Source organism: Callorhinchus milii, unplaced genomic scaffold (genome assembly GCF_018977255.1).
Source record: "Callorhinchus milii isolate IMCB2004 unplaced genomic scaffold, IMCB_Cmil_1.0 Scaffold2, whole genome shotgun sequence".
NCBI lineage: Eukaryota > Metazoa > Chordata > Chondrichthyes > Chimaeriformes > Callorhinchidae > Callorhinchus > Callorhinchus milii.
Genome location: NW_024704743.1, coordinates 111,343,880 through 111,357,031, shown reverse-complemented (window position 1 = coordinate 111,357,031; position 13,152 = coordinate 111,343,880). Strand labels below are relative to the sequence as shown.

General features: G+C 43.5%; 1 protein-coding gene across 2 annotated transcripts in view; it reads left to right on the top strand.

Annotated features, from left to right (window-relative positions):
* pkia (cAMP-dependent protein kinase inhibitor alpha) overlaps window positions 1-13,086 on the top strand; it is a 39,057-nt gene extending 25,971 nt beyond the window's left edge. For both annotated transcript variants that reach the window (XM_042332399.1, XM_042332398.1), the window contains exons 2-3: window positions 12,317-12,494; window positions 12,997-13,086. In XM_042332399.1, the coding sequence (XP_042188333.1) occupies window positions 12,344-12,494; window positions 12,997-13,085 (240 nt within the window). In that variant the 5' untranslated portion in view covers window positions 12,317-12,343 and the 3' untranslated portion in view covers window position 13,086. The remainder of the gene's footprint in view (window positions 1-12,316; window positions 12,495-12,996) is intronic.
* Window positions 13,087-13,152: the final 66 nt, after the last annotated feature.

Here is a 13,152-nt window from a genome sequence, read left to right as displayed (position 1 = left end):
TGAATTGACTGTATATTTGTGGGTGAAGCGCGGCAGCCAATTGTGCACAGCAGTGTCCCACAAACAGTCGTGGATTGAAAATGACCAATTTATTATTGTTTTTTTTTGGAGGGATTATTATGATGTAGATGTTGGAATGTAGATTGACACACATTTCATTTTTATCAAGACTCATTTGGGAGGACTCCTGTGGGAGGACTCAGTGCTTTAAAAAATAAATTTTGTTGCTGTTGCCGTGTCCTTTATTTTGGTGGAGTGTGCACCATCCTTCCTTCGATCAGCGGGCTCAGGCCTGCTTCACATCCCCCGCCTTGCCCGCCCTACCATTGGTGGGAGGGCCTTCTGATACTCTGCCCACACCCTCTGGAACTCCATCCCGCAGTCCCTCCGCCTCACGCCTCCCTTGCCTCCTTCAAGACCCATCTCAAGATTCCTCTTCAACCGTGCCTTCGGTCACCCTCCTCCCCCCCACCCTGCCATCCACCCTCCCCAATCCCGACACTGATTGTCCAGCACCTTGGGACGTCCTCCCGATGTGAAAGGCACTAAACAAATGTAATTTTGTTGTTGTTGTTTTGCTCCCGCCACCTGGCTACGTGCATGCTCTGTGTTGCAGGATGCCACAGCGCCACAGGCAGCCGGCGTGGCCACCGGGTGTACCTTCAGTGTATGCGTACACACATAGATGCTCTGTACCGCACAATGCCACAGCTTCACTTTGACTTGGTGGCCACAAGGTGTAACTGCAGTGAAAAACACATAAACTGAAAATAACTCATTAAAATAGGAGATACTCAAAAACAAATATGCCCATGTCACTCCCAGAGGCACAACCTTTCTGATGAGGTATAAATCATGTCTCTATTCCAATCAGTTATTGAGATCCTTCTTGAAGCACAGACAGCCATTGTCGTTTTATTAGTATAGAGAGAGAAAGAGAGATAGGCAGGCAGGCAGAAGATAGATGTTACTTTTCTTAAAATATTTGAACTCCCTAAAAATAGTTCTCTCCCGTATCAGGTTCTGTGAGCCTATCACTTCCATCCTCACTGAACCCCACCAGCTCCCCATTCCCCCAGTGAATCTAATTCAAGATCTTCAACCTCAATTTCAAATCCCTTCACAGTCTCAGCCACATCCCAGCCTCAACCCATCTCTGTGATAATCCTGTGATACTTTAAGCACTCTGGGACGCCATCCCGTGTGAAGGCTGCTATATAAATGCAAGTTGCTGTTGTTGGCCCTGCTTCCCTAGCTGCTTCCTCTGCCTCTGGAAACTGATCCAGCTGATCTGTCCCACTATCAGTGGGTGAGCTTTTAGCCATTCTGCCCAGCTCTCTGAAACTACATCCCAGACGCCCTCCACCTCGTCACCTTCCTCCCCACCTTCAAAATCTGCCTATCTCTTTAACCAGCTACCTTCCTCTCTCCACCCCAGCTCAGGCTCAAAGCTGTTTGAAGCATTTCAAGATGTCCTTCTGACGTGAATTGTACTATATAAATGTAAATTGGTCTTGTTGTAGGATCATGAACCACTGCCTTGCTTAGAAGATGAGGAGAGAACCTGATGCAAAGCATCTATTCCTGCCACTCCATATCTGTTATGTGTTTAGGCATGTGGAACTTAATCATCACTGCATTAATTTTCGTCCATCTTCATAGAGGCAAAATAGTGTCCACTCAACAATGTGCTCTGATGGGATGACTGAGTTTGAGTCCTTGGCATATGAGAAATAATAATCCTTGCATTTGATATAGCACTTTTCACATCAGGAAGATCTCTCAAAGTACTTCACAGGATTTACTGTAAAGTGCAGTGACTGTTCATTTGTAGCTGAACATGGCAGCCCATTTACGCAAAGCAATGACACGCACATAGATATAACAACAACAACAACAAGATTCCATTTATAAAGCGCCTTTCACGTCAGGAGGACGTCCCAAGGCGCTGCACAGTTGGGTCATGAACCGAGCAGGGGGGAAATGGTCAGGGTGAGGGGAGGGAAGGGAGGGAGCGAGGAGGCGGGAAATGGTCAGGGTGAGGGAAGGGAGGGAGCAAGGAGGGGGAAATGGTCAGGGTAAGGGGAGGGAAGGGAGGGAGCGAGGAGGGGGAAGAGAGTCGAGAGGGGAGCTGAAGGCTCGGTCAAAGAGAAAGGTTTTGAGACCGGCCTTGAAGGAGGAAAGGGAGGAAAGTGAATGACCAATTTTATCTGGGGGATTGTTGGCCAGTACCCTGGGGAAACTCTCTTCTCTTTGAGTTGTGTCATGAGATCTCTAAAGTCCACTTGAGCAGGAATCATGGCTAATAGCGAATATCCAGTTGGTGCGTTAGCATAGTTTGGATGTTTGGAACACCATTTCACATAGTGTCCTACACAAAACAATGAATTTCTAAATTAGAATGATGGCAACCAAATCCAATAATGTTACCTGCTCTGTCTATGGTACCGTTATAGTCAACCATACAATTGGTGTTGTTCTAGTGGAAAAGTTGGGACTTGAAATGGAATATGATTCAGATAGAAATGATAAATATGACGTGCAGAGGAACCTTTCTGTGTTCTCAAGTGAGTTTATTGTAAACGATAAGAGTATGATTGATCCAACCTTGTCCATGTATAGTAACATGGCTTAGTTTAAACTGGGCAGACAGAGCAACAAGAACAACTAGTTACGTTTGTATAGCGCCTTTCACATCATGAGGATGTCCCAAGGCACTGGACGGTCAGGGATTTGGACCTGAGCAGGGCAAGGACATCAAGAGCAGCAGAAAATCCTCACTTCATAAACTTCAGAGCTGGAAGGAAACAATGGGCTGTAACATATGTAACAATGTCCTTGGAGAGAAGATGCCAAAGTCACTTTATGTCATGCATAGCAGACATCTGAAGCTCAAAGGTAAAACCAGCACAATTAAGACAAGTGCCTTCAGCAAGGTGCTCTCTGTGGCAGCTTGGCTGAGTTAGTAGCAGGTTTGCTTCTGGGTCAAATGGTTTATGCGTTCAAGCCCCACAATGGTTCATGAGACACAGCCTGAACTTTACTATGTAAATTGACTGCCGTGTTTGCTGACCAACACACAATCGCTACACTTTGCAGTAAAACTCTTGAATTGCTTTGAGATATCCTCTTGACATGAAAGGTGCTATCACAAATATAAGAATTATTATTATCCCTATCCACGCATCAGGGTAGTCTCATGTGAGATATTCGCAAAGGAAATTTGAAGTGCTAATTGCAACTCGTGTTTGTGAATGTTGAAAGCCAGCTAAATTACTATATTTGCAAAATGGTTAATTGTGATTTTCCGAAAGCTGATAAAGTGCGAAAAAGAAAAGATCACCTAAGTCATACATTCACACGAATCCCATTCAGTTTCCTATCAAAACCACTTAGATTTATTTTCGTTACTCATATTAATCACCTTCTACAATGCTTCCTTACACCCATTACTCCTGCACTTACTGGCTGCATTGAATCAAGGCTAGTGACCTCCTGACCTGTCAACTCACGCACATTTACTGAATACTGTATTAAATCGCGGAAATATAATTTTGATCCGTTGATGCATGCACAGAAGAATTTTATTTCCAGCGATTCAATGCGATTCCAATGCTCGTTCGTAATTGCGCATGCAGTGACGGGTCAAGACTCATTGAATCATGGGAAACATAGTCTTGACTCGCCACCACGTGCACTAACTAGCTGCACTGAATTCCACATGCGCAGTGTAGATTATTGATTAAATCGGATTTCATATGGCCTATACAATTTGCCTGACCTTGTTTAAGTCATATTAAATACTGGCTGCCATGTTTCACGGTAACTGTATTTTCATTCAGCGCTCTGTGTAGTTGCTGTGATAATGTCCACACTGACACTCGGTGCTCTCTGTAGTTACAATAACAACAACAACAAGTTACACTTTGTATAACGCTCTTCAGTTCGGAAAGATGTCCCAGGGTGTGGACAGTCGGGTTTTCGACCCGAGCTGGGATTTGGGGTCAGGAGGGGTTCAGTGCAGGGGGTTGGGGGTGGGATGGTTGCTGAAGGCATGGTCAATTAGGAAGGTCTTTAGATGGCACTTGAAGGAGGTAAGAGAGGGGTTAAGGTGGAGGGATTGCAGGATAGAGTTCCAGAGTGTGGGGGCAGAGATGCTGAATGACTGACCACCAATGGTGGGGCTGGAAGTGCAGGGCATCTGAAGCAGACAACAAGCAGAGGGAGCGGACAGGCTGATATGGGGTTAGGAGGTCGGAGAGGTGGGGGGAGCAAGACTGTGCAGGGCTTTGAAGGTGAAACCGAGGGTTTTGTACTCGATTCTCTGCGGAATGGGGAGCCAGTGAAGCTGGGCAAGAATGGGGGTGATTGGTCCACAGAGGAGTCAGGTGTAGGAGACGACACAAGCTGCAGAGTTTTGAATAATCTGCAGCTTGTGGAGGGGAAGAGTTGGGAAGTACAGTGAGTAGGGAGTTGGTGTAGTCAAGCCCAGACATGATGGAAGGGTGGATCAGGGTCTCGGCAGCCTGCGGTGAGAGGCAGGTGCGGAGGCGGGCAATGTTGCAGAGGTAGGTCACGACATGAATGTGGGGTTTGAAGGATAGCTGGGGGTCAAAAAGGACACAGAGGTTTCGTATTGGCTCGGTGAGGTGAAGAGTGCAGCCATGAATAGTTACTGTGATAAACTCCACACTAACACTCGGAGTTCTGTGTAGTTGCTGTGTGATAATGTGATAATCTCGAGTTGATTATGGTAGCAGTCAGCATGTCAACTTTAATCCCATCTGATTTACAAATCATTGCAGTCCTCCAAATAACACTTTTAATTTGGTTTGTCAAGTTTTTTTTAAGAATTAAAGACTTGATTCATTCTCTAATCCCTGCAGCACTCAGCTTTATTTGTAAAGTAATTTTCCTGAAGTGTGCAAATGTAATTACTGAGAGGATTGCACCCACTTAACTGGCAGGTGCATTTCGTTCCACAGCTTTATCCCCACCCCCCCACTCTCCCCCTTCACCAATGAATGTAATCCTAACATAGCCCTTCCTTCTGCCTGACAGTGCCAGGCATTGGGTTTCCTATACTCAGGGCACAGGACAGGGTACCATGAATGTGGTCCATTTTCTGAGTACTTTTAATGATTTTTGTCAGAAAACCACAGGTTCAGTGATGCCTCAACACTAGAACAGGCACCTGAGAACTTAAAATATCCTCCAGTGGAGAATCCTGCGTACGTCTCACTGGGAGTGAGAGCTCGGGTCTGAGGCAATCCTGGGTCACTCATGGATAAGATATCCCAGGTCAGCATTCCCCACATGTGACGTGGTATGGCATTCCCCAGGCATGATATGTGTGGCGTTCCCCACATGTGATGTATATCGTTATTCCCATGCTATAAATACAGCATATATGAGGGGCTGTAGATCTGGAGATGTATTGGGGTGGTGCATGGGGATAGAGCTGTATGAGTATGTACTTTTGTATACATCTGTATATAAGAGATATATAAGAACATAAGAACTGCTGGAAGAAAAAACAAGTTCCATCTAGTTCGCCTTCCACCATCTTGGCATGTCATGTCCCAAACTATATACTCTATCCTGAGATATTAATTACCTAACAGAAATCTATCAAATTTGTTCTTGATAGAATCAACACTTCTGCTTCCAGGATCTCCCTAGGAAGTCAATTCCATACATTTACTACTTACTCACTCAGCAGATTTGTTTTGAATTTACCCCCCCCCCCCCTTCAATCACAAGCTATGTCCTGTGGTTCTATTTTCAGTACAAGGACACACACACAGATATATGGAGTGTTGTACACCCAGTTATATAGAGTGCTGTACACAAACAGATATATTGTGTGCTGTATATTGGCTTGAGGCGTCTCTGCTCTTGCCTATCTTGTGTTGTGTAAGCAACTACTGGGTGTAAATTGGAAACACCTTTTCATCCCATGAGTCTAGCCTTATCAGATGGCTTTAATTGCAGTAAAGGATGTTTCTCTGTCTTTACAAAGTGAAGTTAAGTCCTTGTCTGTCCGCATGCAGACAGGGACAGCTGTATGAGTTGGAGACGAGGCGATGACCTTATTTAGAAACTGAAATAGAACATGAGCCAGGCGTATTGGGAACAACAAAATCATTTACAATTGCCTGGGGCTGGCTGGAGGATTTCTGGCGAGACAGCCACTAAATATGGGCTCGATTTGAAATCTTCCAGGTGGCTTGTTCAGGATCCGAGTCTCTTTATTTTAACATACAATCTGTATTTTCTTGATTGAACCATATTATTAATATATTAATCAATTTTTGTAAAAAAAAACACTGAAATAATTCACTGTTTTAAGAATATGTCTCTACTTTGACAAAATACCCCTTTGCATAAAATAATCACTTTTTTTCATGGCAGATCTTTCTTAAATCTGGCATTTATTGTAAACATTGTGCATACATACGGGCAGGTCTAGATTTACTGTATTATAATAATAATAATAATCCTTACATTTGATGTAGTACCTCTCATGTCGGGAGAATATCCCAAAGTGCTTTATCAAATCACTTCACGCCCTCACACCTCCCTATCTATCCGATTTGCTCACACCCCACTCCACCACCTGCTATCTCCTCTCAGCTGGCTCTGGCCTCCTGTTCGTTCCTCGCCCTCTCTGCTCCATGATTGGTGTCCACGCTTTCACCCACTATTCCCCGAAGCACAGGACCTCAATCCCTCTGCCTTACCCCCTCCCTCCCCACTTTCAAAACCTGCCTAACGACCTTACTTTTTGTTCCTACTTACGGTCACCTCCCCACTCCCTCTCCCCCTCGTTCTAGGTCAGACTCCGCCACTGTCAAGCTCTCCGGGACACTACCCCACGTGAAGGGCGCTATATAAATGCAAATTGATATTGTTGCTTCACAGAATATACTGTAAGGTGCAGTTACTGTGTGTTTGTGTGCGATCAAAGCAACCAATTTGCACACGAACAGGCATAAAATGAATGACCAATTTGATCATATCTAGCCTAAGAGGGTCTAGATTGACTCCGTATATGGCATTTTAGAGCATTCAGAATTTGGCAAGTTGTTGAATTCAGTTTTAACTTTGAAGTCAGTTTTCTATAGTTTTTCTGAGAAACTTACGGAAAACCAACTTAAAATATATTTAAGAAGTTGCCAAACGCTGGACACCCTCAAATAACAAAGTTACACAAATAGAATAAACCTAGACCCAGAAGAAATTTCTCCCCAGTAATTAACATTATATAAAATATTTGAAAAAATAGATATTTGGAATTAAATTTTTCCAAATATATATATATTTCCAAAAATCTCAGAGGGGGGGTGCGGGGAGGGGCAAAGCTGGTGGATTATTTTTTGTGATGATATGAAACCACTTTCTCTATGTCACAGTTCCCCATTGTGACGTTGCCTTGATGAAATACAGAAAAATTCTGAGAGGACAATTCCATTATTTGCTGTTAACTGGTATATAAACAGTCAAGTTTCACTCTGTTTTTGTGGGCAAAAAACAGGAAGCATTTAAATGTCCAAAGGACAGAACTGTAATCTGTGTTCCTCCTGCCAACACCAAGTTTGTAACCTCCTAGAAGGTAGGAGAGGTGCACAGTCCACCCCTGTTGATTCCAATTTGCAGCTCAAGCGCAAACCCAGCTCTATATAAATTAACTTTGTTGTTGTGCACAGCACTGCACTAAAGGGAACCAGGGATTGTTTACTAAAGGGTTTGTTTGATGTGCCAAATCAAATAGTCCGGAAAGACACTATACAGCATCACATCTTTTTTTTAATTTGGTGAGTGAAGTTAGGCCCCACTAAGGCTCACCCAGTAGTGTACTGGAATGCCAGCCTCTGGACTACAATCTACTCTGAATCACAGGGTCAGAGGGTTGTGGGCTCAAGCCAGGGCTTGTGGGATGACTTGGGATGTCCTCCCGACATGAATGGCGCTACACAAGTATAATTTTGTATTGTATGTTCTTAGGCAAATTGGTGAAACATTCAAAAAGAGAAGGGAGTTTCTCCTGGTGTCCTGGCCAACACTCCCCTACATAAAATTGATCATTCAACAACAACAAAATTACATTTATAGAGTGCCTTTCATGTCGGGAGGACGTCCCAAAGCACAGAACAGTCAGGTGTCGGGGCCCGAGCATAGGGGAGGGGGTGTGGTGTAGGGGTGAGGGAAGGTAGTGAGGTGGGAGGGAGACCAAAGACACGGTCAAAGAGAAGGGTCTTGAAACCGGCCTGGAAGGAGGCAAGGGAGGAAGCAAGGCAAAGGGACTGTGGGATGGAGTTCCAGAGGGTGGGGGCAGAGAGGCTGAAAGCCCGGCCACCGATGGAAGATCCGGGCCGGTGAGATGGAATTTCCAGCTAAGTTTAATTACAATCCCGGTACAGGTATCTCCCAGCTTTTTTTAAAAAATGCCGGTAAATGCAACAGATTGTAATTGTAATTGTAAATCCGCACAGGCTCACAGACAATTTTTAAACGTTTCTGTCTTGGGGCCCACTCTGGCTAGATTTAAATTGCGGATCCCCAGAGTCTGGTAAGCTGGGGATTTACTGTATATCGAGGTGATGAAGCACTTTTAAAAATGGAAGCTCATTCTTTTTGTCTTCCTGGCTCATTCAGACCATGACCACCTGAGAGAAGGGAGAAACTCACGAGGAGGGTCTAGTCCGAACGAGCAGAGCTGTGCACAGTGTGGAGTAGGTACCCAACACAAGTTCATTTCACTCCAGTGATAGTCCTATATACAATACAAATTTACATTTCTACAGTGACCTTTACAGCGCGAGGACATCCCCAGGTGCTTATCAATCCTGGCTTGGCCCCGAACTGGATTGAAAACCCGGGAGTGGGGAAGGGGAGCGGGGGGGCATGGAGGTGAAGGAAAGATGACCAAAAGCGCACTTCCAAGAGTACAGCTGGGTCTCGAGGAGGTGAGGAAGGGAGCGAGTCAGAAGGTATTTCTCAATATATGTATTTTTTAATGAAATTCTCAACAATATGGCAACAAAGACTAGCTTTCCAACACCGGAATGTTATAAGTGAAATATGTGGAGATGGGAAGCAATTGGCTGCCACATTTCGCCCACAAGAATACAGCCAATTCACTTTATAGTCTATTCTGTGAAGCGCTTTGAGATGTCTAGAAGACACGAAAAGCATTATATCAAATGCAAGGATTATTATTATTATTATATTACTGAGTTTTGTAATTCCAAAACCAGGGATTAAACCAGGCCAGTGGCTTGGATTTCTGGTGGAAATGGGGGAATTTGACAACCGTGCTCATTTCCTTCATTTCTGATTTGATACGCTTTCCATCTCAACCCTATCTGGAAGTGAACCCGCAGTCATGAAGCTGGCAATAGTATTGGTCGCACAACACACACTGAGGACTAACGTGGAACAGAAACACCAGCACAGACTGGTTGGACTAAATAGCTTGTGTCCGGGCTGTACTGTCTATGTAAACCTATTGCTGGTCAATTTATTTAAATCTATTGCTGTAGTCGATGAAAATCTACTGCTGTACAGTATATGACCTTTCATCCTCACTGCCTGTATCACTGCCAAACTCTCCCCTCACGCAGTGTCCTCTGGTGGTCAGATATGAACATCACCCATTAAGATTTCAAAATGTTTGGAACAGACCAGTTGTATTTCCTTGATTCAATTTCAATTCAGTTTTCATTCTCGTACTTTTAAAATAAATGTATTGGCAAATCAGTATATCTATTTTAACAAATGTCTCACAAGAAACTCTTAAAGTGTAAGGAAAACAGTTTATTTCCCTCAGAAGCTTTTATTAACCTGCTAATGGTTAATAAAATGGTGTTGCCTGTTCTCCGCAGATTGTCTCTTAAAAAGGAGAGCCGCCGTTATATAGTGCTGTGTGAGTAGTGATGTCTTGGGTCACAAAGTGCAAGTGCAGCTTTTTACTGTTGTCTGGTCCTTTCACAATCACAGGATCACAAGAGAATTGGATGAAAAAGGTCCCTCTTCCTATTGTTTTCAACCTTTTAAAATACCCATCTTCCCAATATAATATCACGTTGTTTCTTAAATGAGTCTCAATATACCGGATTCTGCCACCTTTCGCAATAACCCATTGCCCCCAGTGTAAAAAAAATACTTCCTGGTGTATACACTGAAATTACTGACAACCTGAGCTGTCTTGTTCTGCTGCATTGGCGTATCAAATTATTGTTCTGGATTTATTTTCTCCATCCTATTTAGAATCTTAGTCACCTCTGTAAGGTCCCCTGAGACACCTTCTTTCAGGAGAAATATCACAGGTGATGGGAGCTCTAGCTTCGAGCAGGGTGGCCACAGAAGACACTGCACCATACAATGACAGAAAGTGGGATTGTTCCGGTCTTTGGCCACTTGGTAGGTTGCCAACCTTGTGGTAGACTGATACTGACTGGTATCACAGGCTGGGGATCTTGAGCTTGGCCAGTTTTGAGAGCAGGCTGTATATTCTGCTCTCTTTCCTAATGAACACAGGCCAAACGGGAAAGTCTCAGAAAGAAAGATCCTGGGTTTAACATGATGGAAGTGGCAATGTTGTCTTCTGTAAAGAAGACTGTCTGTAGCTTCTGCCGAAGCTGAGGCAATCGACGTCTAGTTTATGGGTCCAACTTTTTAGGATTTGAATTTTTTTTAAAAAAAACTGTGAATGGTATAATTTTAATTAATGAGAACGTGTATGTAGATTTGATCAGCTGAGGACAGGTTTGGAATATGTAGCTCTGTTAACGGATGGCACCCTGAAATGTTAACCTTTATCACTGATATTTGTAGATGCGGATCATTGCGTCTGAGACATTATCCTACACGGAGGACACTATATATTCCGGGAAGCATTAGGTGCAGATTGGAACTTTGGGACATCCAGAATGTGTTTAGGGGTAACTATTGGAGTTTAAACAAATAAAATGCGCAGCTTGCCATTGAAAACGCTGTCTGGCAAGCTTCCCGCTGCTTGTCCAGATAAGATCACAGTGCCTGTTAGACCTCCCCACAGAGGATTGTTTGTACAGTGGTTCCTGGATAAAATAATCCTGAAATCCTTCAAACAATAGAAAAGGAATGACCCCCTCTGGTGGTGGTAAACTACTACTGCACCATTTCTGTTGATTCTCACCATTAAATACAGGCTTGGGCTTGTGTCGTTTGCATGATTTTTAAACACAATACACTGCTATGTTATTTTGTTTACTCTTTCTCTCTCTCTGATATGCATCTGCACAGCTGTCACAGTGACATTCTGCGCCAAATCATTTGATGAGAGACTTAAGGCTCACTGATTGGAGCATTCGACAGCTCACAAAGAGGTTACCTGCGCTTTGAGTCTTTGTTGACTAGGTCTTGCCAGTGTCCCACTAACCGGGACATGTGCCAGATTGCTCAAGCATCATCATTGAGGAGAGGATGGGTAAAGTGGAAGCTTTCGGATGAGACGGTAAACCAAGGTCTCTTCTGTGCCTGTTCAGGTGGATGTTAAAGATCTCATGACACTATTCAAAAAGAGAAGGGAGTTTCTCCTGGTGTTCTGGTCAACAATACCCCAAATAAAATTGATCATTCATTTCATGGCTGTTGTGAAACATTGTTGCGTGCAATTGTGCTGCCGGGTTTGCCTACAAATACACAAAGTCACTCCTATTTCACAATAAATTCAATGAAGCACTTTGAGACATCTCAAGGATATGGTGAGGAGCTATACCAAATGCAAGGATTATTATTATTATTATTATTATTATTTGTCTGATATCACACCTTTCACATTATCAGGAGACACCTCCAAGCTCTTCAGAGAATTTAGTGTAAAGTGACTGTAATTTGTTGGCAAACCTAACAGCCAATTTGCACACAGCAGTGGCCAACAAACAGCCATGAAGCGAATGTCTAATTTTATCTGGGGGATTGTTGACAAGAACCTCAGGAGAAACTCCCTTCTCTTTTTGAATAGTATCAGGATCTTTAACGTCCAGCTGAACAGGCACAGAGAGGACCTTGGTCTAAGGTCTCATCTGAAGGACAGTAACTCTGACAATGCACTGCTCTTTTCAGTACTGGACTGGAGTGTCAGCCTAAAGAAATGAAAATATAAATACATATGATTACAACAACAACTTGTAATAAGCAACATTAGAGGATGTGCTTGGGTCAACAGAATTTACAACCTCAGTTCCCCGTGTCTTTCATGAATATCCCAAAAGTAGGAATGCTTAGCTAACATTAAGCTTTGTTCTGTGTGTCTTTCCCCTTCCCCCAGATACTGCTATGTGGAAACCTGTCAGCAATGACTGATGTTGAAACCTCGTATGCAGACTTCATCGCTTCAGGACGGACAGGACGGAGGAATGCGCTGCATGACATCCTGGGCACTCCGTCAAATGTAAACACAAGCGACTTAACCCTTAAATTAGCAGAGCTGAATATTGATAAAAAAGGTGAGGGTGTTTAAACAGTCATTGTTTTTAACTTGCCGATGTCCGAGATAAGGGCATGGAATGTTCATTAATAAGTTAGCAGGGTGTCGGAAAGATTCAGATAAAGAAGGCCCTTCGGCCCACTTGATCTAATCCTTTGAGAATACCCATCCTACTATCTTCCCATCATAGAACCAAGCTGCTTTTCAAATAGGTTAAGTGTACAGGCTTCTCCCACCCTTCCTGGTAACTTGTTCCACCTGTTAAACACTTTCTGTGTAAGGAAATGCTTCCTGTTGCCTGCCCCGAAGTTGCTCTTCACAATCCTGCATCCTCTTTTTCAGCCTTCTTGATGTGTCTGAGTTTGGACTGAACTTGCTCGCTGTATTCCATTTAACATCAAGACAGAAAGACAGTTAAACCACTTTACCTGGCTGTTCTTTCATCAATTATGATGCAAAAAGATGAAAGGCTAAGTCAGCAAGTTGCATGCGAATAATGACTTTCAAATGTTTCTTTTCAGTAGGTGAAGGGGATGCTGAAAAGGATACACAGACTTCCACAAAGCAACCTCCTGAATCTCAGGAGGCAAAAGGAAAGACAGAAAGTTAATCTTCAGTCTGGAGCCTCTTGAACGTACGGCTGTCATTTCAACAGCATCTCCGTATTTGCTAAAGTC